This window comes from Amphibalanus amphitrite, unplaced genomic scaffold, assembly GCF_019059575.1.
Source record: "Amphibalanus amphitrite isolate SeventyFive unplaced genomic scaffold, NRLGWU_Aamphi_draft 001151F_arrow, whole genome shotgun sequence".
In the NCBI taxonomy this organism is placed as follows: Eukaryota; Metazoa; Arthropoda; class Thecostraca; order Balanomorpha; family Balanidae; genus Amphibalanus; species Amphibalanus amphitrite.
In genome coordinates, this window is record NW_024882645.1 from 180955 (window position 1) to 207257 (window position 26303).

General features: G+C 48.8%; 2 protein-coding genes across 6 annotated transcripts in view; one reads left to right on the top strand and one right to left on the bottom strand.

The window, feature by feature from the left end:
• Positions 1-113: 113 nt before the first annotated feature.
• LOC122370623 (TATA-box-binding protein-like) lies at positions 114-12349 on the bottom strand. 3 transcript variants are annotated; one of them, XM_043346368.1, is made up of 7 exons: positions 12215-12349; positions 5984-6109; positions 5375-5637; positions 4406-4649; positions 3760-3863; positions 1357-1451; positions 114-937 (listed from the first exon to the last, which is right to left on the bottom strand). In XM_043346368.1, the coding sequence occupies exons 2-7, from the start codon at positions 6098-6100 to the stop codon at positions 861-863; spliced, it is 900 nt and encodes a 299-aa protein (XP_043202303.1). In that variant the 5' UTR covers positions 6101-6109; positions 12215-12349; the 3' UTR covers positions 114-860. The 3 variants fall into 3 exon arrangements, with proteins under 3 accessions (XP_043202303.1, XP_043202302.1, XP_043202305.1); XM_043346367.1 differs by lacking the exon at positions 12215-12349 and adding an exon at positions 11695-11833; XM_043346370.1 differs by lacking the exon at positions 12215-12349 and adding an exon at positions 11695-11814 and having other exon boundaries at positions 5375-5634.
• LOC122370622 (polyphosphoinositide phosphatase-like) overlaps positions 11900-26303 on the top strand; it is a 21377-nt gene continuing 6973 nt past the window's right edge. Inside the window, exons 1-2 of one of the 3 annotated variants that reach the window (XM_043346366.1) lie at positions 11916-12343; positions 17062-20672. In XM_043346366.1, coding sequence (XP_043202301.1) covers positions 17067-19790 — 2724 coding nt within the window. In that variant the 5' untranslated portion in view covers positions 11916-12343; positions 17062-17066 and the 3' untranslated portion in view covers positions 19791-20672. Of the gene's footprint in view, positions 12344-17061; positions 20673-21632; positions 21673-26303 lie in introns of those variants that run through there. The other 2 variants (XR_006254586.1, XR_006254587.1) reach the window with 2 other exon arrangements.

Below are 26303 nucleotides of genomic sequence, written 5' to 3' on the forward strand. Positions count from 1 at the left end.
TTTCAGCCCTCTCCAAGGTGCTCAAAGTTTCACTCATGGTTCTAAGGATACGTGGCACAACGCTACAGCTCCGCACTTCAATCTATCACGCCCTTGCGACAAAAAAGCAGCACTTTCAAATGACACGTGTGACTGTATTCTAACCAAGAACAATATCAAAGAATCGTTGATTGGCCGATGATGGCGTGTGCTGGACAGACTGAATTGTGAAACTAATAAAATAGGACATCTTGTGAGACCCGCCACCATTGTTTTCCATGTTCAGCTTCATACCCACACAAGCGTCGCACCTCAATCCCAGGCTTAACAGGGCACAACGAAACATATCGAAATTCAGTTTTAGACATTCAGTCAAACGACCTTCCGGCGAAAGGATCGCCTATGTACACGGACACGATAATGTTTTATACACTGTCAGGGTGGCCTGCGAGGTAAGTAGTCACTTTCAAGGCCCGGTGAGTGGAGCGATTGCGCTGGGTGGGACCACCACCACGACTGCTCCCTTTCCCAGGAGGCGCTGTAGCGCTTTCAACAGGCAGCCCTCACCTGACAACCCCCATACGCAGCCCTGAACTGACAGACAACTTACAAAGCCGCTTATCAAAAACATAACATCTTGACCATCCCCACGTGACCTGACTCCGGGCTCTCCCACAGTAACGGTGGACACTGCGCAGGACGTCACGTGACACTTGGGCCATCCCAGTGGCGCCGGCGAGCACAAATACAATAGAAACACACAGTCGATTGGAACACTCTGGCCGAACGAGACCGGGCCGCACCGCCGCCATGCCGCCCGCTCCGAAGGCTGGCCGCCTGGCAGCGGGACGGCGGGCCGCGGTACCGGTCCGCGCCGGCCGCTACTGCTTCTTGTAGCTCCGTAAGATGGGGTAGATGTTGTCGAAGGCGTCGTAGATCTGCTGACGCACCTTGGCACCTGCAGGACGGCGGTGGAGTGGGTCAATCGACAGTGGGAGAATCTCCTGCGAGGGCAGAGCTGGTTAGTGGTCGGTGAGACGGGAACGACACTACATTTCAGAAGTCAGAAACTTAGTCAAAAGAAAGCTCTAAAGCTTGAGTAAGATCAAACCCTGTACTCCATGTCCTACCTTTTCGAAAGTTCAACACCTGAGCAAAACATATCAATTCCACCCAAAATTTAGACGGATTGCTTACAATAAAAAGCAATACCGATTCAAACATTAAACTGACGACAAATTGTTTATCACAGACACAATACACCTACTTCATCCCCGCATATAACACACCCGCTGAGTGCTGTCTGCAAGGCGCACCCATTTGCCCAAGTCCCACCGCCCACCCCTGGGGTCTTCGGGGGTACGACGATCGACCTACCTGTTAGCACCACCTTCCCCGAGACGAAGATGAGTAGCACGATCCTGGGCTGCACCATTCGGTAGATGAGGCCCGGGAACAGCTCCGGCTCGTAACTGAAAACGTGGGAGATAAAAGGTAAGAAGCGCTGAAGGCACAGACCACCTTATATGGTCGCAGAGAAAACGGGACTGGGGGAGCAATCAGAATGACTTGGCCTGTTGGAGGGGCCGCTACCTGCAGAGGGCAGCTGGTATAGAAGTATGCATCGTTGAGACAATGCTTGTCTATCGATAAGAGTGCTAAGGAGACGTCTCATCGCCGGGATACCACATTTGCCACTGCTAAAGGTTAACAAAAACACTTCAAACTGACCTGTGACCTCACTCTCAGGGATAGCAATGAGGTCAATGAGGTTACCTTGGGATTTCTGATGGCCGTCAATGGCCATTGTAATGTTTATTATCAGCAAAGTGATTCCGAAGATAGCAGGGGTATGGCAAAGTCCCCTATAACGAACAAGATCCCGCAATAGCCCTACGGGACGAGGGCTTGACTCCTGGGGTCGTGTTAAAGACCCTATGGTAGGGGTCCATTACATTTTGCAAAACAACACTTTGCCAAAAATGGTCAATGAGCTGTGACTTTGGCACTATCGTGTTCGTCTTGCTAAGGCGCATCGAATGATATACTTTTCGTTTGAGGAAGTTCGACTTAAGATATTGGTGTCAGGTTAATGTTAAGTCAAAATAGTCCAGGTCACTAAGATAGTCCAAGGGGTCACATTGCATTCAGTCGATATCATTTGATTCGATTCATTCATTCATTCAGGTATCATTCGATTTGGCAGGAGTTTCTGGGTCTATTAGTGATTTTCCCGGAACACTAGCAGTGCTAAGTCCCTTTGGGTTTTGACGAAAACTGACAAATAAGCGACCTTATTGACGTTATGCATGACGTCACACAAAATTCATCATGGAAAACACAAACACAAAACACCTACAAGGGACCTTTCAAGGACCGAAAGTATGAAATCACGAAGCAATGTGCTTGAGATAACTTTAGGTCAATCCCGGCGCCAAATAACCTTCCGTAATTCCTTTATTGAAATGGCGAGGTCACCTGAGCGAACTGACATCAGCTTGTGACCCTGATAAAGCAATCATAAGTTGTGAATGCTCGTAAACGTACTCCTTCCAGTAAGTCTCATCTACCCGCAAAAGATAATCTGGCACCGAAGGCGTTGCGATGCTACGAATCTCACCTGTGACGTCATAGGTCAGTGACCTAACCTGTCCTTAAAATGTAGTTGTCAATATTCGGCTTGAATTGAAGGTCAGCTGTGATTTTTAGCTCTCTATTGAAAACGCGTTCCTATCAATCGCGAGAAAGCCGTCAGGCAGGGGTCAGACACCAGCCCGCTCCTCGACCAAAGAGGGTTATTAAATTTGCCATCAAATGTATAAACTGGATCAACCGCGAAGGCATATAACCTCAAATCATGTATTACATAAACTTTCATTATCTCATGTAACATAACATCCCGGAATAAATGTCAAATCCATTCACGCGAGTCCATTCAATCCATTCCCTGAGTTGAGCCCTGTTATCCAAATGACGCAACGCATAATCGGGGCAAGAGGTTCGCTCCTTCGACGGACCCTGAAGTCAACGTCAGCAGATTGTCGGCTCACTGGCTTGTCTCTCACAGCGGCCTTTAAAGCCCTATCACACACTATCTCTGACCAAAGTACGGCAGACAGATACAGTCTGTTATGGCGACGACGGATGTCAGCCTCCGACCCGGCCAAGGCCGCAGCCGCGCACTGCCGCCCAGATATCTCAGTCGGCCGAAAATGGGCAGCCACAGAGATATCGCCACTTATCTGAGCGCTTCAGCTGAGTCAGTTACAGTTTTGCCACCTACATGCACCTGCACAAGTGCATTACGTTTCACATGAAGCTAGGTCTGTCTACCCTGTCTACCGGAGTAAGACATTACAGAGATGCCGACGTAAAATAACGCAAATAAATAGAGATGAGTATGTCGGCGTTACTATTACGGCAAAATTGACGGCATCTGCATAATTAATTGAAGTCCTGATTTAATTCTTAAGTGATGCGGCTTAATTTAAGCATTCCAGTGACCAGTATATGCCGGAAAAATATTTCACTGTTGCTAATCATAATGATGCAAAAATAATTATCGTTAAAAATTTAACAACGTAACTCTATCTCAACCGAGTTCAAAAAATGCACGTTGCTGATAAACTGTAGAATAACATATGATATGAAGAATGGCAAAAATACCATGCCAGCAATGTCTAGTGTTAAAAAGCTTTATCCGCTACCACGTCACACAGAGCAGCAAATGCGCCACCTACAGACAGACCGCATGAACTACGTCACCATTTATGTACGCACCTGCTGAACTGGTTGTGTGTGAGCACCAGACCTTCCAACCGGATCGGGAACTTGACGTCGCAGCTGCCCACCATGTTCTGCACCTTGAAGTCGGCGAACTTGGCCTGGAGAACGACACACAAATCACAATGAGGTAGAAACACAGGGCGCTTCGGCATGCTAGTGGATAAATAAAATAAACTGACGAATAATGCCAACTTAAGCTAAAGGGCCGCAAACAGCATAGCTAGTTTTCATCAGGGCCGATGCGGAGCCGTAAAAATTTCAGACGGCTCCGGCTCCGGAGAAGAAAAAATCGGCTCCGGCTCCGGGTGAAATGTCATGGCGGCTCCGGCTCCGGCTCCGGCTCCGGGCAAAATGTGCCGGCTCCGGCGGCTCCGGCCCCGCACCCCTGGTTTTCATCATCATAAAATACCATTGAGGACCGCACCAAACCGCTAAATTTAATAGATTGCCAAAAAAGGAATACATTTTTAGTATCAACAGTCCTCTAATCCATCGAAGCAAAACCACTCCCCGGCCACCCATCCGCACTACCGGGGTCTCAGCCCCATTTACATTCCCAGCACCCTCACTACCACGCCCCTATTCCTGAATCCTCGCTCAGCTCCCCAGTACCCCGTCTTATCTCATCCCCCTGACTCACGTCGAAGCCCAGTTTCTGGATGATGCGCGCGTATTTCCTGGCGGCCAGTCGACTGTCATCCTCGCTCTTGGCCCCTGTGCACACCATTTTCCCCGAGCTGAATATCAGCGCAGTGGTGCGGGGCTCTCGGATACGCATAATAACGGCGGCGAACCGCTTCGGGTTGTACTCGGCGTTTCGCGCCTGCATGGCGATCTTGCGCAGGTCCAGCTTGCACAGCATGTTAATGGTGGAGACGATGTTCCTGACGACAGTGAAGGCTCAGATCAGACAACTTATGTGTGACACAAGCAATTTGGACGTAACGTGGTAAGATTGAAGAGCATGATAGAAACGGGACACACATAGTACACATGCACAGGCATAAGATTGGCAGACACAAGACAATTGACCCACGAAAATTCAAGCCGCTACGCTACTGACGAAGTCGAAATTCTTATATTCTAAGGGTCGATATGTGGTTGAGTAAATTCTTCTCCCCATGTTTTACATCCCACGTGGCTCCCCGTAACGTAACAATTCACATCCCACAGTTCCGCTGCCCGGGTCGTCACGCATCGCCCGAGTCGCTGCAGCTGGGGCAAGATGCCCAGGTCGTTACCCCCTCCCCCACCGACTCACTGCAGCTGGGCAAGACGCCCAGGTCGTTACCCCCTCCCCCACCGACTCACTGCAGTTGGGGCAAGATGCCCGGGCCGTTACGCCCCCCCCCCCCCCCCACCTCACAGACCCCCGGCCCCACCCGACCCACTGTAACTTACAGCCTGGGGCACGTCTCACACTCCCCGTGTCGTTGCTCCCGACTCACTGCAGCTGGTGCACGATGCCCGGGTCGTTACGCCCAACACTCCCCCACCTGACTTACTGCAGCTGGGGGACGATGCCTCAGCCGCAGCTCCAATGCCCGGGTCGTTACGCCCCACAGTCCCCTCCCCCCTCCCCCCCCCCACACACACACTCCCCACTCACTGCAGCTGGGGCACGATGCCCGGGTCGTTGGAGGCCGGGTTGAGCGGCGTCATGGGCCCCGGCGTGGCCGGGTTAAAGTGGCTCGAGTGGCCGCCGTGCGAAGGCGTCGTGCCGTGCAGCTGGTGCAGCGAGGGAGACATCATCGGCGTCTGCGGCTGCAGCAGGCTGTGCGGCGTGAAGTTACCCAGCCCCGTGGGCGTCGGCTGCTGCGACTGCTGCGGCCCCTGCTGCTGCTGCTGGCTCTGCTGTTGCTGCTGCTGCTGCTGCGGGAGGGACGGGCAGAGGGTAGCGGGGAGGGATGTCAGAACAGCGTGGTTCAACGAGGACGAATAGAAGGTAATAAAGTTAAGACCAACAGTGGGACAGCAATTGTAAGCTAACGAGACATGCGATAAGGAACAAAATCAATGTGAGACGTTGTTTTTGCGCCTCATATTTCTATTTTCATATATTAATTCAGAAATAAGCGGCATAAAGGCGGCTGCGCTGAAGAGAGAACGCCCCACCATTAACCATTGCAACCCATGTATTACTTACTGGCATTATTATGTTTTAGCTTCTACTGCATATATTTAATAGCCTGGATCCTACCACACTACCATCCTGCACCTGTTGCTGTTGCTGCTGTAACGCCTGTGGTAGGATCTGCATGTCATCGTCTGGCTGGTGGAGTGGAGTGCCGATACTGGGGATACTGTACCCCGGCGACGGCAACATGTTGTCCATGACTGGTCACTGACGGCAGATAACAGAAGCGATAGTTATAGCAGATGAACGGAGACAGGTACATTGTTATACATGAATGCCGATACTGGGGATACCTTACCCCGGCGATGGCAGCATGCTATTCATGGCTGGTCACTGAGGACAGGCAAACAGCAGAGGTAAGCAAAGGCCAAGGAATAGAGATAGGTCGATCGTTGTACGGGGGACGGGAACACAATGAACAGATACAGAGAAGTGCCTATTTAATCTGGTTGGTCACTAAGTGAAGAGAACTAACAAGTACTTCTTGGTGCATCACTGAAGGACAGGACAGTCACAGTTACTGATAAAAGGTAGTGACTTTCCCTGGTGGAGCAGCTTCCGCTAATTCATTCAGAAATTTGATGCTGTATATGAAAAATAGCACTTTTGAGTTTTGTAAGACCCTTTCCCAGAAATGTAAGGGAGCACCCACATGTTTTGCAAGGACGACGAACACCAGAGTTTAATAAAGGAAACGGTGGCTGGCTACCGACAACCCATTAATGCCCATTACCGACAACCCATTAATGCCGATTGGGTCATATATGACCCAAAAGCAACATCTTAACATTTCTTCTAAATGGAGGCAAGTGGCACTTTGAGGAACTTGTGCGTGTGTTTAGTTGGATTTGTGAGTTCAGCGACGAGCGTCGGAGCCGCATAAAACTCGTGTGCGCTCGTCCACTGAGGTTTCTGGAGCCAAAGACGACGGGACTGCACAGCCGCCGGTCACTGGCAATGGCGCGCCGTCCCAAAAAGTAATATTATGTTATGTTTGCACTTTACTATCTATTGAATGATCGTCCACCTGGCATCTAAATTTGTCTGAAAAAGACATGATGTATATTTTTGCCCTTCTTGTCGCCATCGGATAACTTTTTTCCTCGATAAATGTCCTTGGGTCATAAATGACCCAGCCGGCAATAGTGTTGTCAATTTTCTCGTATGTTGAATACAAGGGAAGCAATTGATGATTACCTATACGATTATTTATTTCTGGGGGTTGTGATCAGATCACAGTGGCGGATCCAAAGGAAGGGGGGGGGGGGGTCATATGGGTCACTCATGACCTCCCCTGGCACCCGTGGGCACCACCGACCTATCAGGGGCACCACAGGCCTAGTGTTGCGATGTTGGGATATCATGAGCGGACCGGTTGTCCGGGGCCGTGACGCGGGGCGGGCCGGCGACTCGGCCGGCCGAGGGGCACCACGGGCCTGTCAGGGGTACCACAGGCTTGTTAGGGGCACCACAGGCCTGCAGGAGCACCATCGGCCTAGCAAGAGCACCACAAGTTTGTCAGGGGGCACCACAGACCTGCCAGGGGCACCAGCCAGAGGCCTGCCAGGGGCACCATCGACCTCACAGGGGCACCTCCAGCCTCGCACGTGCACCTTGGGCTTGTAAAGGGCTCCACGGGCCTGTCGGGAGCACTTCAGGCTTGTCAGGGGCACCACAGTCCTGTCAGGACCCAGGGGCACCAGCGGCATAGCAGGAGCACCACAGGCCCGCCAGGGGCACCACAGGCCTGCCAGGGGCACCACAAACCTAGCAATGGCACCACAGACCTGTCAGGGGCTCCACAAGTCTGTCAGGGGCACCTCAGGCTTGTCAGGGCCCAGGGGCACCACAGTCCTTCCAGGGACACCACAGGCCCGTCAGGCCTATGGTGTCCCCTCTGGAGCACCAGAGGCCTAACAGGGGCACCACAGGCCTGCCAGCGGCACCAACGGCCTCGTCAATGAGACGTTGCAAAGCATTGCAATGCAGTGCCTCTTAATATTGTTTGGCTGAGACCGCTATACAGCATACACAATAAGGTATCTAGCTAAATCGGTTTTCGTGATAACTCCTTATTTGTGACTATGCCAATGCCGGTTGAGTCATTTATGACCCATACTTATAACTTGAGAACCGATGGAACAATTTTTTTAAGCTTGCAGTTTTCTTACTGGGACCCGTGTGGCTAACATTTGTTAAGGACAACTAAATAATCAAAAAATAAAAATTCCGGCATTAGTGGGTTAACTTTGGCATCTAAATTCTCCCATTACCCGGAATTGCGCGATCAGATGGTGGCAGGGCATATTTTAACATACTGACTGCGTCCCATTTTGGGACGCAGCCCCCTGCCTTTGGGACGTAGCCCTCGCGAAATTTGGACCACTGCGTCCCACACTGAAATGCCACGGTTTCAGCCGAAAAGTGCGAGCAAAAATAAGTAATATGCCTCGGTCTTTTACTGTGTAAAAGATGTTGGCTTTCCGATTGCTTTGTGCCCTGATTTACTATGTACCTAAGCACATACATGCCCTCTCCAGTCCTTGTGCCCTGCCCTACCCTTGGTCATACACCTTATTATGTTCTTCCCTACTATACCCCTAAGATATGTGCCCTGCCCAGTGCCCTGTCCTTAGGTCTTGTACCTTGCCCTGTCCTTTCTTCAGGCCCTGTGCCCTGCTCTGCATTCAGGCCCTGTGCCCCGCTCTGCCCTGCCCTCAAACACGATACTTTATATATTCTGCCTGGAAATTTGATGCGCTGCCTTCCCGTCTTTTGGCCCCGTGCCCTGCCCTACCCTAGTTTGGGGCCCCTGCCCTTCTCTGCCCTCAAGCCTTGTGACACGTCCTGCCATCAGACCCCGTGCCGCTGCCTTGTCTTCAGGTACTGTGCCCTGCCCTGCCATCAGGCCTTGTGCCTTCCCATGTCCTCATGCCCCGGCCCCGCGCCCATCCTCGAGCCTAATGCCTTGCCCTGCCTCAGGCCCTGTCCTGTCATGTTCTGCTTCCAGGCCTCATGTGCATTGCCCTGCCCTTAGACCCTGTGCCCTATTCTGCCATTAAGCCTTATGCGTTATATCGCCCTCAGGCCCGTGCCCTGCCTCGCCCTAAGTTGCTGTGCTCTGCCCTGTCGTCAGGCCTTGTGCCGTCCCATGCCATGAGACCCTGTCTCCTACTCTGCCCTCAAGCCCTGTATTCTGCATTGCCCTAAGGTCTCGTGTCCCATGCCCGCTCTCAGGCGCTGTGCCCTGCCCTGTCATCAGGCCCTGTGGTGTCTCCCGCCCTCAGGTCCCGTGCCGTTTCCCGTCCTCATGCCCCGTGCCCTTACCTGTCCTCAGAACCCGTGCTTTGTTCTGCCTTCATGCCCTGAGCCTTGCACTGCCCTCAGGCCCCATACCCTGGCCCTGTTTCACCGGTGATAGCAGCACGCTGCTATTACACGTGTCAAATTGGGTTTCCATGGAGACATCAACAGGCCCATTGCTCAAACACTACCACAAGTATGACGTCAGCTCGCGGAATTTGATAGCAGCGTCCGTGAAACACCGCCCACGTCTTGTCATACCTTCGGGGCCCGAAGGTATGACAAGACGTGGGCGGTGTTTCGGGCCTTGTGCCATACCTGTGTCTTATGTCTTGCTCTACCTTGGCTTTAGGTACTATTTCTTGCCCTGCTCTGAGATCCTGCGTGTTGCCCTGCCACCAGGTGTGTTGATCATCAGGTGTTCTAAGGCCCTGTGTCTTACACTGCTCTCCGGCCTTGTGTAATGATAGCCTCAGACCCGCGCCTTGCCTTGCCCTCGGACCCTGCATCCTACCCAGCCCTCAAGTATCCGTCTTATCTTAGCTTCATGGCCTGAGCCTGCCCTGTCCTTAGGGCTCAGACTCTGTGTCCTGCCCTTCCCTAAAGTCCTGTTTAGAGATGTCAAGTTGGAGCCCGCAGGCCCGGAGTCTGGCCCAAAATCCGGCCCTACAGGGCTTTTGCATGCACAGTGGATTGTATCATTGTTTTGAGGTACCTCATCGAAACGCATCGACTGATATGCGACATGATCTATCTTGGTCACGAAATGACCTTAATGTGAGGTCAAGTTCTGACCTTGACATTTCGAGGTAAAAATGAGAGAAGAACGATCGTGCAAACGAAAATTCTCTACCTTTTTTTAGTTTAAAAGCTTTTCATGAAACCTATATTGACAAAAATTGTAATTTTACCCGTTTTTGGCTATGGAGCCTTAACCGTTGATCTGAACTCAATTCTGACGAAATATTGACGAAAGAGCTGTTCAAGATATATCGATTGCTTTTCTCCTATCGATTGCGCCCTCCTAGCTATCATAGTTTTTGAGACACCGGCACGTTTTCCGAAAAAAAATATCGCATCATTGCGAAGTTTGACATTTGATGGCATACGGTCAGATCAGGGCCGTCATGGCCGTCTGGCCATAGGAGGATATAGAGGGGGCCACGGGGCCATGCTCCCCCCCCCCCCCAAAGCGCCCGGAAATGGCACAAAATCGACACATTTCTGGGCATAATAATTAAACAAAGGAACTTCCATTGGGAAAAGTTTGGGTTATATTACGTGATAGGCAGTAAGGAAGCGAAATCCGAAGCATCCAAAGCATCCGTTCATCCAAAGCATTAATCTATGATGGATTTTTTATGTAGCTTTAAAATCCGATGATTTCTTGTCACAACTTGGGTACTGTAAACTGTTTGACCTTACGTCATCTAATTTTTTCAAACACATAGTATCTTCAATGCAAATTGGCAATGTTTCACACGTCAACTTCTATTTTGAATCGATTGATAAGGGTGAAAAACGCATGAAGAGACGTAGGTATGTATCACATTTTAATCATGTGCATATTCATTTTTATTCTCTAAGCATAGGTACAATTTGGTGCGTCAAGGGAGGTCAAACACGCCCAACGCCGTTCAGGAAAACGAGTGACTAACAACAATGTAAATGTCATTAAATCGCCGGTCCGCCCTTTGAATGCGGATAAAGAACGCACTACGACTGGGCGAATTTCGAGACTGGCCAAAAGCAATCACAGCCCGCTCCCAATATCCCGCTTGCAGTGCCCCTCCACCAGCACACTACACAATGTATCTGTATGTACATTATCTCACTTGCATTATATACTATTTCGCTTGCAATGTGCCCTTTCCGATCAAAGCGTGTGCCCTATGCCACCTTTGGGACGCAGTGAAAAATCCTTAAAATATGCCCTGGATGGTGGGGGTCGAGGCCTATGCAACAAGCTCTGCTTAGCGTGGGCTACGGCTCTGTCAATCTGTCCATTCAAATATTTGAGCTAAATTTATAAAAAATTCTTGTGCAGATAGCTTGGTGCGCTGAGTTACGCTGGATGCTGAGCCAGAATTACGGCACAATCAAACTGTTACGCCAGACATGTCAATGGACCATCCAGACTGGAAAACATCCATACACTACGCTGGACGCCTGTGACTGTGAGGCCCTCTTGCGCCGAATTTCTTGCGCCAAAATTCGGCGCAAGCAATTTTGCGCTGAAATTTCAGCGTGGTATGGGCCGGAAATAAGTGCCTATTTCTGGCAAAATTAAGCCACTTTAATATAACATTAGAACATCTACCGATCAATGCTATATCAACCAGACAGAGCGTTCCAGGGTGCTAGCAGCTAGACTGGGTGGGACGCTCTTCCAGCCATTTCATTTGACAGCCATTAGCCATGTAGTCACAAGTGCATATCGTCAAGATCAAAATTTTTAGACGCTGACATAGTGAAAAATCAGTGCCTACCTTTGATTTAAAGCTGCAGTAAAATCGGTAAAATCTTTCTAAACCACGTGGAAGATTTCAAAATATAAAATCCATTCAAATAAACTTCCCGTCGCCAGATCAAGGTGCCGATAATTTCTGGCGCGGAAGAGTCTAAAACGGCGCAATTTGTTAAAACACTGCTAAGTAATGTGCTCTGAAGAATGAAGCTCACATGCTCTTTCGAAATAAAATGTTAGCTTATTATCATTTTGTGAAGTAATCTTCCTAACAAATTTGTTGATTTCAATATGGATTTGTTTTAAAGACATTTTGTAAAAGTAAAAAAGGGCAACCAATGCCAACAAAATGGTCGTTTTATTATATTGCATCGTTTTAAGCTTGGACTTGCGCAGCAGACAAATCCTGGGGCGACAAATCCAATCAAATCCAATCAAATCCCAAATCCAAATCGTGTCACATCACGTGCGCCGTCAAGCGGAAGCGCAGAGCATCTTGTCGATCGCGGTCGATCGCTCTTTGATCCTCACAGTCACCTCACAGTGTTAACAGTTCACATCGAAGAGGTTGCGTGGCGGATTTAGACTGAGACTGAGACAGCCCGACGATCCCAATTGCAATCCAGTTCCAGACGAGTTGACGAGTTTGTCGACTTCTTTTGAAAGCCAAGGTAAGTAAAGTTACGTAATAATTCGATGGTAACTAATTTTCATGCTGTTAACATGTTATGATCGTCAGTGCTTGTCGAGTATTTCTGAAGGAAGTTGTAAAAGTAGAATTTAAAGTAGGTACCATTATCAAATGACAGCAGTGTGAATGATGGAAGGTAGCTCATCATAGCAGCAATGTTGTGTGGCATGTGCAGTGTGGACTGTGGGGCGTGTAATCTTGAATTTGAAATGCTGCGTGCCAGGCGTGCAAATTGTGGACACAGGTGACAGGTGTGCACTCCTACACTACAGCCTACTTGCCAGGCGTTCACTCCCATCAAGCTGGGCACACCTTGGGCATGCACATGCCCCGCTTTGCAGCTTGGGCCTGGCAGAATCTGAACAGAAAGGCCATTCAGATCCATCCAGTTCTGGGAAGTTCTCTATATACTGTAAAGCCATCATATCACTCTCTGGGGGCATAGGTACCCAAAAAATCTTCAAATTCATTTAACCTACTTGGACTTTGATTCCTCATACACTATGTGCAGTTTTTAACAAAAATTTCTTATTAAAAGTTAAGTTTTCTTTTTATTCTTCAAAACTTTAATTTTAATCAATTCAAATGTTACATGGGGCATTTGGGCAAATGTCACCTGGATCTGCTAGTGAGCAACAGGGTGTGAAGCTGAACATTAGGGGTACCCATTTTTGGGTCAATTTTTCAAATTTTAGGTGGGGGTTGATTTTCCCATTATTTGGTCTATTCTGATTCCATCTGTGCCAAAAATACCGAAATCAAACCATTTCTAGGGGTCGCGAATTCAAATTGAAAATGCCAATTTTAGCGAAAAATCGGCCAAATTAATACTATTTAATTTTGGAACAAGGTTACCATGCCAACAAGTTGGGGTCAATTTTCCCATTATTTGGTCTATTCTGATTCCATCTGTGCCAAAAATAACGAAGGCAAACGATTTTGGGGGGTCACGAATTCAAAATGAACATGTCAATTTTAGCAGAAAATCGACCAAATTACCATTATTTTATGTTGGGACAAGGTTACCATGCCAACAGGTCGGGGTCGATTCTATCATTATTTGCTCTGTTCTGGATCTATAGCAGTGACAGAAGTAACGATATTAGATCACTTTTATGGGTCGCAAGCTTGCATTGGAGTTTTAATTTTAGTGGAAAAATGACTTCATTTGAACGACTATAAATATGCAAAGCCAACGTGTTCCAGTGGTATTAATGGCTGTTAGACACCGTGCAACATTGCTTTAGTTGTAGCCTGTAGGTATATTCGACGTGCAGCGGTAAAAGAGAGCACCAAAAATATCATTTTGGTCAATGAACAGCATATGCTCATTTACACTCACTCTGGCTTAGACCGTCATTAGCACCTACACAAGACCGCAACTCTTAGAACGAATGGCTATGTAGTCAGGGGGCTAAAATCAGCGATCGAGGCTTTCTCATTGGAACCACCTAATTTTCAATGAGTCGTCTCATTCAGCAAAGGAAATGAGCAATCCTCAGGACATGAACATTGACCTATCGATACAATTTGGGTGGAAGGGGCATTAAAAACCGTTACGGTATAACCATATAACTCGCATGCCGTATTTTAACGGAAATATGGCATGAAGTAGATAAAGAAGTTATCAATTGCTTCTGTATATCTATACCGAGATAAAAACAGCACTAAGCTATGCCGGTATGCATGAATGATAACCTTTGCCAATTCGCTAGCCGACCTCCCCGAGTCCCGGAGTTGCAGAGACGGATGAGGGAGGGGCGCAAGCTTTACACCACCGTCGGGTGGCTGCTGTATGAGTTTAGCTTTGCCCCTCCCCCACAAACACCCAAACCCGCACACAGCATGTGCGTTTGAGCATATGGAAAGGAAGCTGGCCAAGAACATCACAGGACAGTAACACCGAAACTCCATCCTCGCCCCATTATGAAAGAAATATGTTTGCAATTTTGCTTATGACGGACAGCACTGGCCTGGCCGAACGCGTGCACGACTGCTCGTGACTCCAATTCTGGGCATGTGTCACTTCTATACCAGCTGATGACTTGAGACGGGTGCAGATAGCATGTCATGGAACCAGTGCCTGGTGACGGCCGCTGCCAGCAGTATCCTTTCACGATAACGGACCTTACACTGCACTCTATAGGCTCAGTCCAAACCCTCAGCTGATGTTGAACTGAAGTCGACGAATGCCATCCGTCTCCCTCATCCGTCAACCGTCTCTGCAACTCCGGGACTCGGGGAGGTCGGCTAGCAAATTGGCAAAGGTCATCATTCATGCATACCGGCATAGCTTAGTGCTGTTTTTATCTCGGTATAGATATACAGAAGCAAAACGAAGATGAAGATGAAGATGAAGATGTCATTGCCTAAAGCTGGAAATTAGGAAGGTGCCAAAGTCTAGACGGCTCAGCCAACTCCGAGGTAGAACCGTTTACTGACTCCTGGCATTGCCTGGGGGCCGACACAGTGGGTGGGCCATGGACCTTAGGTGGCGGACCTGGTTCTCCTCGTCTTCAGTCTCTGCACGCACACTCCCTCATATGATGCGTCCTGGTACCACCATACGGCCCATGCAGGATGAAAATCTCCTGCTACATTAGTTTCTTCAAACTCAGACGCCAACTAGGTACCTGAGATCACAAGTGATCTGTGCAAGAAGCTGTGAAAGGTCTTCGTCACATATCAACCTTGCACGTATCAGCGCATGGCTAGTCGCCTGTGGTCGAATATGAACTCGTAAATGATCTGCAGTTGTATCGGAAACTCTTACACAAGAACGGTGTGTATCTGTCCCCACTGAAGAAATGGAATAGTATATGATTGGTGGGCATGGAAAGAATCGCCGCTTTCGAGTTTGTTTTCGGATTAGAAGTTGATATTTTTGGGTAGAACACCCAGATTTATCCTACCCTGTCTCATAGGTGTATTACATCGTAGCCGTGAGCGATCAGGTCGGAGTTTCTTGTGGAAGCATACGGTCAAAATGGTTCGATCGTTTTTTAATTACATGATTTGAAATCCATTCGAAGCCATGATCTGTGAGATGTATCCTGAGCTCATTTGCACAAACTTTAATTGTATGGACACAAATAGCCTGTCATGAACAGAGACGTGGCAACTGAAAGGTCACATCTTAATTTGACCTCACAGGTCATCAAAGGTCACCATTACAACTCATGACCTTCAAGAGGCAGAAAATTTCAAAAATGATTACACGCTGACCAGAATGATACCAAGAACAGGGGCAAAACATCCCGGGCCGGGATGTTTTGCTCCTGTTGTTGGTCGCCGGGATTCCCGGCGCTTTTCACCAAATGTTACAATATCGACATCGTAATGATCGCTAGTAAAGCATTTAACCGGAACCACGTGATGGAGCACATCGATCTGGATGAGGAAATGAGCGCTCAATGACCCCTCTACCCGACTTTCAAAACAAAAACTTTGCCTTTAGTGCGATTTATTATCAGCGTCAAATAGGCATATTTCTAGGTAAATACGCAAATTTCAATCTCAATTCGCGACCCCTAAACCACCTTTGATTTTAATATTTTTGGCATCATTGAAATCACAAGCCGCGAAATAATGGGAAAAACCACCCCCACCCACAAATTTCCGAAATCGGGAAAAATGGGTACCCCTACTGAACATGAATCTGCTGGCCATCAATGTTTTAAGCTGGTTAGGCAGCCTAGCAATTAAAATCAAAATGAACAAGCTAAAATGTGACACTTGTCATCTGCCAGATTCCTCAAGTCATGCATAATACAGGCCAGGGCCTGATCCTAGTCATCATCATTCATGCCCTGTTGCCAAAAAATTATTAATGGAGGGCTTCCACTGCATTCAGCCTTCTGACATGCTAGAACATCAATGGAATGGTAAGGACAGTTTAGGATATGGTCCTCTTGGCACACAAATTTTATTTTCAGTTTTGTATATCAGTTATTCTTTACTAAATGTCCAAAGCCTCATCCTTAATCCAGATTTGGGAGTAGGTCAAGGTATTTATGTAACCATAAGACATTAGCCGCACAAGCTTGGTAAATTGTGTGCAGCCAGATATCACACTAATAAGTGGGAATGGATGCCCTATGGTATGAATATTTTTCAATTTGTTCATTTTTATTTGGTCACTTTTTAACATGCTTGATTATCAAAGCAGGCATGCATAGTTGACAGGAAGAGTAGCTGAATTATATTTTCCTTGCATAAGCCATTAGATAGATAGAGTAGTACAGTAGTTACTAGTTACCTAGGAAGGTACAGTTGACTACAGAATGGTCTATTTATTATAGGTAGGTACCTATAGGTACCAAACAGATTATAATCTGTTTGGTTCCTGGAATGGTTGGCTGTGCTGCATCACATCTTTTGAGTGACAGCATTTCCCTGTAACAATACACTTACCTCAGGCCCAGTGTTGGATGTGCATATATTTTCCACTCATGTTAGGTACCATGAGATTACCATTTCAGTCTGAATAAACAGAGTGAGTCAAAATTATATCCACTGGTGCGCGGTAGTGCACGCCGTAAAATATGTCACGTTTGAAGAGCACGATACACACACCGTTTACGGTAAAGTCGTCCTACAGCGTTGGTATTTGTATGGATTGTTTGTGGAACTAAACTATTTGATTATCATCAACTAATAATATTGAGGTAAGCTTGACAAAAATTTGTTTATTTGAAGGAAAAATGGAGGAAAGAAAAGCGAGCAAGCCACCGGAGAATGAAAAGAAGAGCATCAAAGTAGCAACACTCGTTTCGCCCATACAGAAAGTCGGTATATATGAAACAAAGGCACGGTTCTTCGTGATCGGCTCCAACACCGAGCAGGACCGGTTCCGCGTGCTGAAGGTGGACCGCACCGAGCCGCGAGAGCTGCACATTGTCGACGACGCCCTCGAGTACTCGGCCTCGGAGATCAGGGACATTATGCGCAGCCTGGACGAGGGCAACCGACTGCGCGCGGGCGGCGCGCACGCTCAGGGCCTCGTCAGGCGCCTCTCGGCGTTCGGCATCGTCGGCTTCGTCCGCTTCACCGAGGGCTACTACATCATCGTGGTGACGCAGCGGCGCCGACTGGCCGTCATCGGACCCCACGTCATCTACAAGATTGAGGACACCAAGATGATCTACATTCCGAACCAGAGCAAACGGCTCAGTCCTGAAGAGCAGCGCTACGTCAAACTCTTCCAGAGCGTCGCCATGGGCAGCAACTTCTACTTCAGCTACAGCTACGACCTGACGCACACGCTACAGTACAACGCTGCCACTCCGCGCCTCAGTCCGGAGGACATCAACGCCGTGTTCGGCGCCGACTTCGTCCACACGTCCACCAAGGGTCCCCTGGAGGAGACCGACTTTGACTACGAGGTGAGCGCAGCGCCGCCGAGCAGCCTGGTGGCGGGCGCGGACAGGACCGGCGCCCGGCCGCCGACAGTCGGCGTGCGCGCAGAGCCGCAGCGCCGCTTCGTGTGGAACAACCACCTGCTGGAGCCGGCCGAACACCAGATGGGCTGGGAGTGGCGCATCTACATCACACACGGCTACATCAAGCAGGCGACCCTGTACCTGCACGGCCGGCACCTGTTCCTGACGCTGATGGCGCGCCGCTCCAGCCGCTACGCGGGGACTCGGTTCCTGAAGCGCGGCGCCAGCTTCAAGGGCGACGTGGCCAACGAGGTGGAGACGGAGCAGATCGTACACGACGCCTGTGTGTCGTCGCTGCAGCACGGCATGTTCAGCTCGCACGTGCAGATCCGCGGCTCGGTGCCGTGCCACTGGTACCAGGACACCAGTCGGATTCCGAAGCCTCCCATTCAGATGGAGCTGTCCGACCCCTGCCACATCACCGCCGGAAAACACATGAACGACCTGCTGGCGCGCTACGGAGCGCCCGTCTTCGTCGTCAATCTGGTGAAGAAGAGGGAGAAGCGCTCGCACGAGTCTCTGCTGCATGGCGCCTTCAGTCGCTCGGTGGCCTACCTGAACCAGTTTATACCACCGGCGTTCCGTCTGCGGTACATCAGCTTCGACATGGCGCGTGCCAACAAACTCGAGAGGGAGAGTGTCATGGAGCGACTGACTGAGATCGCCAACGCCTCGCTGAAGGAGACGGGCATCTTCCTGTCGCAGCCGCCGCTCAACACCAGCTACCGGCACACGTCACCGGTGGCACAGGGAGACGCGCCCGGGGTCGGCCTCCAGCAGCACGGCATTGTGCGGGTAAACTGTGTGGACTGTCTGGACCGCACCAACACGGCCCAGTTCACCATCGGCAAGGCGGCGCTGGCGGCCCAGCTATTCGCGCTGGGTGCCATCCCGTCTCCGCGGCTGGAGTTCGACACGGACTGCATGTCGATCCTGGAGGATATGTTCGAGGATCACGGCGACCTGCTGGCTCTCCAGTACGGCGGCTCCCAGCTCGTGCACCGGATTCGCACCTACCGCAAGACGGCCAACTGGGGCAGCCAGGGTAACGACATCGTGCAGACCATGCAGCGCTACTACAGCAACACCGTCACCGACGCCGACAAACAGAACGCCATCAACCTGTTCCTGGGCTGCTTCGTGCCGCGGCCGGGCCGGCCGGCGCTCTGGGAGCTACCCAACGACTACCAGCTGCACCATGACCCGGCCGACCGGCGGCCCGGCCGCTGCCGGCCCACCCAGTGGTGGGACGACCGCGTCATGCGCCACCTGCCCGCCGCCGCCATCGAGCGCGACAAGCGCTGCAGCAGCGTGGTGCGCGTGGCGGCCGGCGACGGGCGCACCGACCTCTACCGCGAGCAATACCGGCCGCACGAGCTCACCAGCTTCCCGGAGAGCTTCGACTTCAACGTCATCCACTCGGTGAAGGACTACATGCCGTCTATGTTCGTGGACGAGTCGCCGTTTGCGGTGCGCACCCGGCGCCAGCCGCTGGCTCCCGAGGGCGCCGCCAAGACGCCGCCGTCCTCCGCGCAGGCCAACGGCGACTCGAGTCTGTCGGAGGGCTCGGACTCGTCCGAGGACAGCCCGGTGGTGGCCGCGGCGGGCGCGGCGCCGGCCGTACCGCCGCCCCGGCCGCCGCTCACCCTGGCCACCCTGCTGAGCACCGCACGGGACCAGTACGGCATCGAGCAGAGACCGCCGCAGAAACAGGACCTCAGCGTGTACCGGCGCCACGCAGGTCTGGGCCGGCTCGGCTGCCGCGGACCGCTGCCCCGGCCCGAGGCGCTGCGGGCCACCTCTCAGCGGCCGGTGCGGTTCCTGCAGCTCTCCCAGCTGAAGATGGACTCGAGCAGGGAGGTGGCCGCGCCGATGACCAGCCGCGCCGCCCGCGAGGTGTACCAGAGGGCAGTCAGCTGCCAGCCGCCGGCCGTTCCGGAGCAGTGCCTGACCGAGTACCGGCGCTACGTGGGCTGTGCGGTCTGAGTGAGCCGGTGCACGTGGGCTGTGCTGTCTGAGTGACCTCACCGTCACTCACATGGACTGGAGTGACTGTCTGAGTGGCCCGTCGTCATAAGGACTGTGCTGGAGTGACCTCGCCGTCACTTGGGCTGTGCCGTCTGAATAACTGAGTGTCTAGCTACAGGCACTCACGCAGTACCCGGTGAATCACGCAGTGATCAGTGACCAGTTCGTACAGTGAACAGAGTGGCCCCACGGCAAGGCTGGTTGGTGACTATGGCGGTTTGCTGGTGTATGAATTTAGCATTACTCAGCAGTGTTTATTTGACAGGGATCGATACTTTGGTTTTCATATATTGTATGCTATTGGGGCGTGCTTTCATATATTACCAGTGCTCTTCTTCCAAAAGGAGTGAGGTTGTTGTGATATCATTATCTCACGCAGTGTATTATGCCTTATTTCTGTGGGGCTTCGTCGTATTTTACATTATTACCGTAAAGTGGGGCTATTTGAGACAGTTTTTAAAATGGCTGTAAAATGAAGAGCGTTTGAATTTTATGTGATATTTTTGCTCAGGAAGGTGTGGAATCGAGCGGTAAATCGCCTGAGCAAAAATTAAGCATCAATTTCAAACGGTTTTTATTTTATAACAATTCTAAATACTGTCTCAAATAGCCCCACTGTCTCAAATAGCCCCACCTTACGGTACTGATTATTGTTTAGCGGGTGGGCTGTGGAATATTGTAAACACTTGTCATACGTATTATGAGTCGTAAACAGTATCTGGTATTTGCTTGCTTTGGGCATTTATTCACTGTTCCGTTAAATGTCCGTGAGCATTCTACGGAGTGTGCAAGCATATGGTATAACTGATGGCTAACGCGCAAATAAAGGAAGACACGCTAGCTTTTTGTGTAAGTGGTGTATGGTGTACAATTTAGATGATTGTGGACCTTAGTCTCATAAACAAACATGCCATGGAATTAGTATCGCAGTGACTAGGAGACTGTCGACTGATATAGTTCCTGTAACCTAGATGGAGCTGCTCTCCAGCTCAGCTCCCGGTGCCACATAGCGCCACCTGTGGGTATGGGAAACTGCCGCTGCGGCCACCTAGTGAGGTTCAGCGCGGGGATGCGGTGAAATTAACATCAGCCCATTGATAATTGACATGAGACCGCCTCAGTGCGTGTGCCCACGATAAATCCACTCACTTACACTCGATTTCGGCGCTGGAGATCTAGTCTGGAATCTCATTCATATGTTAAATCGCGCTAGGACGGTGGTTCAGTTCAGTTCAGTTCAGCTTGTGAACTGAACTGAACTGCCATGGTCCAGTCGTTCATATGGAGCAGCGGGGAAGGGCGTTTTCAGGCCTCTTCTAACTGGGCTCCTGGGTCACGTAGCGATACGCAGTAAACGACATTCAATTAAGCGTCTAAAAGGCACGACAGAATTCAAAGCAATGCTTATGTCAGGTCAAATGTTAGGTCACCAGAACTCATCCAAGTCAAACTAGTGATTTTAATATTCTTGGAGACATTTGATCATAGGCCATAACTCCTAAACTAAGATCCAGATCATTTTACGGAAATTGTATTTACCTAATAGCTCTTCAACACAGTCGCTTGCGTGTCCTCAGATTTGACCTTGTCCTTGTCAAATTTGATGCCTCCAGAAAACAAGTCGTGAAAAGGACGTTTCATGGGAACTAGGAAACGACTTAATGCAATAACTGACAAAAACTTGAACGACAACGTCAACGATCTAACTGGCATCGTGTTCACGCCCCCCCCCCCTCCCCCTAGCCAAGATGCGGACTAATTACAGACATAGGTATAAAAGTTTTTGTCTTTCCGTTCCAGAGCCTAGTTCGGCGGAAGAGGTGTGTACCTACACAATATCGTGAGTAAACCTGACAATGTTATGAAATTGGTGTAAGATCGCGTTATGATCCAATCGACAGTTCCCAGCAAGGACATCCTAAGTGTCATTTTTTTTCGAAATTGAGTTTTTTATGCCATTCGACTCAGCTCGTCGAGCTGAGTCGAATGGTATAAAAATCTCAATTTCGAAAAAAATAACACTTAGGATGTTCTTGCTGGGAACTGTCGCAACCATGCCTTCTTGCATATGAGTCGATGGGTCTCGGCGAGACAAACACATGGAGACCATCCGTGGCGACAGATTTTATTGAGGGTTTTTGGTAAACGTAATCACGGCTGATGACCTCACATGACCTCAGCTGACCCGTGTGACTGCCCTACCTGGTGATCAGCTGCGCTTTAGTTATTGCCTATGCATGAGAAAAGATGCAATGGTTCTGAAAATATCTGCCGTGGTATCGGCACGTATCGGCACGTTTGCCCAAAACTGTAAGATAAATTTGTTTTCACATTTCCTTTACTTATCTTACGGTTAGTTCATGATTCAGATTCCCTCGTGGCTTACCTCGTAGGTCACATGTAACCTATAGGTAAGCATAGAAATCCTTGGTATACATACAGTTTGTTGGAACCTGTATGAAGCCTACAAAGTTTGACAAACATTGGCGTAGTAGGTACAAGTGGTGGCTAGGACACAGTCGCAAAATTTTGGGGGTCAAATTATCCTAAGGCCTGCCCTACTTGGCGGTCCAACCATTACCCTCGCTTGTTGTTCGACCAAAACGCGTTTTACTTACTGGTCTTAAATCATTCGAAGTGACATAGAGGGGCGACCAAGCGCAAACGAAATACACTGTTACGTTCTAAATTGTATCTGGTGTGTAATGTCTTCTTCTGACTAGCGGAATTACCGTTCTGGTAATCGATATAGGATTTTGACCTTGGTTTAGGTCGTTGTAATTTCGTATCTAACTGTCGCCAACCGCCTAAGTCTATCATTGAGGTGCTATCTTGATCTTGAATCGACTTGTGTGAATAATGCGCCCGAATTAGTTCAAGAACTTTGGGCGTGCACGGATTGCTTTCTGCCGCGCCGTGACACCATAATTTAGCGAGCTCTGTGCTGAGTTGCGAGTTCAAAGAGCGCCGTGCTTTGTTCCTCTGAGCGTTTGAGGATTGGATGGAGATATTGCTATGACAACCGAGCTGAGTTCGCTGTTGCTCCCTAGAGCCCCCAGAGTAGGCTGGGCCGGCTGCCGCCCCTCGGAGGCGATGAACGAGGAGTGGTGAAGCCTGAATGGACAGCACGACAACAGGGTATATTGTCGGAATATTTGGGAGGAGATTCGCCAATCGCTCTGACTTGTACGTTCATCGGGGTACCAATTTTGTTTAGGGAACACTTATAATCGCGGATACCTGCTTTCCTTATAACTCTTTTTGCTGCGATTGGATACCTACAGATAGTCTCTACTTTTCTGTCATTAGCTGATTTTTTGGGTAAGGAAAGTTCTCGGATGACCTCGAAGGATCGGATCCGAGCCGCATCGATCTAGGCGTAGACGACCAGTGCGTTCCCGTTATCTACTGAAAATGTTAATTGATATGTGCATCCGGAGCAAAGCAGGGATTTGGAAGCAAGAAACAGTGGCGCCGTGGGGCCACTAATTTTCGTAGTATTCTTGTGGCTGGAGACGCCAAATGTCAGCTACGTCTCTGGTTCGTATTGTCCATTGGCAGATGGTCGTTCGATGAAGGCATTTGAGTCACGGTGGAATCTTTTGATGCGTTGAGGAGGAGTTGATCACTCCTTTGGCCAGTCGTCATATAATGAATTAAAGCACGCTCTTGTAACAACTGTGTATCTTTTATATTGGTCCGTAGCAATGTTTTCTAAGTGGTTTTGCGATTGATAATTGATCAGGATCATCATGGACGATTCTGTCATTAGCAGTCTAATCCACTAAGGTATATCACGTTCGGGTTTAATGTCTCGCATGTCATGACAGTTAACCCGCGCGGGGCTGGGGTCTCCAGCCGAACGCGCGGGGCTGGGGGGGGTAAATTTTACCCCCCCCCCTGTTATCTCCCGAACTAATGGTCCGATTTGGAAAATTCAAACGCCAATTGAAAGCTCTCATCACGAACTACTAAAAACATGTACTTAATTTAAAGTTTGAGGTCAAGGTCAAGGTCAGGTCAAGGGTACAAATTGCAAGTTTCTACAGTATCGGCCTTGCACCGTAGTTGCCGAAGAATGGAGTCATGGACTGAGACTGATCGCCCAAAACGTGTTCTTAGGCTACCAAGACAATATTCGTTGCATACAATATCATTCAGAGGTCAAGGTCAAGGTCAGGTCAGGTCAGGTCAGGTCACCAAAAAACAAAATATAGAAAAGGGCATGTGCGACACATGTTTTATGGGTCATTTTACTCATAGAATTCAATAGGCACACTCAATAAGTGATATGGACCACCTCTGGATGAATTTCAGGTCGAGGTCAGGTCAAGGTCAGGTCAAGTGAGGTCAAATTTTGAAGTTGGTTGTTAAGGCCTAAAAAGGTGGCTATCTGATGCAGTTTTTCACGGCGAATCGAATGGTGCTATTTTTGTTTCCGTACGAGGTCTAGAACTTCCAAAAAAGTCATTTTTTCAAAAAAATTGTGTGTCGTGACGTCATAAAATTTTGAATAACTCCCACATTTTTGAACCGATTCTTCTAAAATTTGGTATGTAGGTGCACATAGACCACTTCTCTGACATATATTCCGGTCTTTTAGATAGACTCAAAATTTTGGATTTTATAATGATTTTCCCAAAAAAGTCAGTTTTTTGAAAAAAATTAGGCCAAAATCCAAAATTTTCAAAAAACCGAGATAGCCATTTGATAGACAAAGTAAAATTACGTATAAACTTTTTTGTTACGTCTTGATTCCTTTTAAAATGAAGATGTTAGCGGCGTTTGAACTTTTGCCGTTTTTGAGGCGAAAATGGCGAACATGACGTCACTAAAACGTCAATTTCTCAAAAATTTTCCGACGGATTTCGCTCAAATTTTCAGGGAACGTGTCAAATTGATGTAAGAAAAGGCCGTTTTTGAGATATCGCAAAAATTCGCGAGGGGGGGTAAAATTTATCCCCCCCCCCCAGCCCCGCGCGGGTTAACATGGTAACTTCAATTTATGGCATCAATGGTTTTGATTTGACAACTTGGTATAATAATAGCCATCACGTACCTACTCTTCATACACCGTGATTATAGGTACCTACCCTTTCTTACGCTTGGGCATTGAAAATTGCAGCGTTATTGTTCTGCGAGTTTTTAAAATGACCCTGCCGTTTCGGGACCACTGCTGGTTTCTGCAAATCCGGGTAGATTTGGCCCGTGTTGAGGCTCCCAAAGCTTTTGAGGCTACCTCTCTGTTGCTAGGACAATCACGCTCGCTACAATCATTGGCCTTCTTTGTGAGCTTACAATTGCCGAGTATCAATATCTGTCTGCGATATTGGCAGAGCTTCGGTCTGAATAAATAATGTAGGTATTTTAAAGAATGTCAGGACGAGCGCAATGTCTCGCACTCCAGTTTATTAACAACAATATCAGAATATCCGGATAATGTTCTTTAAAAGTGCCCTTTCGTTCCGGAAGCTAATAACTGATCAGCAGATATATCGGTAAGAATGTGGACCCTCAAATATTCTACTTTTGGCGAGTCTTTCACTTTCACTATGGTGTCATTAATAGGTCATGTTGAATAGTGATGCTTGGTGCTTGTTTATGATGCTGGCTGTGGGCGTGCGAGGGGGGTTGATCACCCCCCCCCCTTCCCCGCCGAGAGGGTGCAGTGGTGGTAGTTAACCCGCGCCCCGCTGGGGGGGGGGCAGAATCTGCCCCCTCCCGTTTTTCGCCAATAACTTCTAAACGCGTTAAGCCAGCGACGTCAAACTTTCAGTACCTTATCATACATCTATTTGACACGTTCCCTGAAAATTTGAGCAAAATCCATCGGACATTTTTTGAGAAATTGACGTTTTAGTGACGTCTTGTTCGCCATTTTCGCCTCAAAAACGGCAAAATTTCATACGCTGCTAACATCTTCATTTTTAAAGGAATCAAGACGTAACAAAAAGGTTACACGTGATTATGCTTTGTCTATCAAATGGCTATCTCGGTTTTTTGAAAATTTTGGATTTTGGACCAATTTTTTTTTCTTAAAAAAACTGACTTTTTTGGGAAAATAATTATAAAATCCAAAATTTTGGGTGTATCGAAAAAAAACGGATTATATGTAAGAGAAGTGGTCTATGTGCACCTACATACCAATTTTCAGAAGAATCGGTTCAAAAATGTGGGAGTTATTGAAAATTTTATGAAGTCACGACAAACAAAAAATTTGAAAGAAATGTTTTTTTAAGTTCTAGACCTTGTACGGAAACAAAAATAGCACCATTCGATTCTCCGTGAAAAAAACTGCATCAGATAGACACCTTTTTAGGCCTTAACAACCAACTTCTAAATTTGACCTCACTTGACCTGACCTTGACCTGACCTCGACCTGAAATTCATCCAGAGGTGGTCCATATCACTTATTGAGTGTGCCTATTGAATTCTATGAGTAAAATGGCCCATAAAACATATGTCGCACAT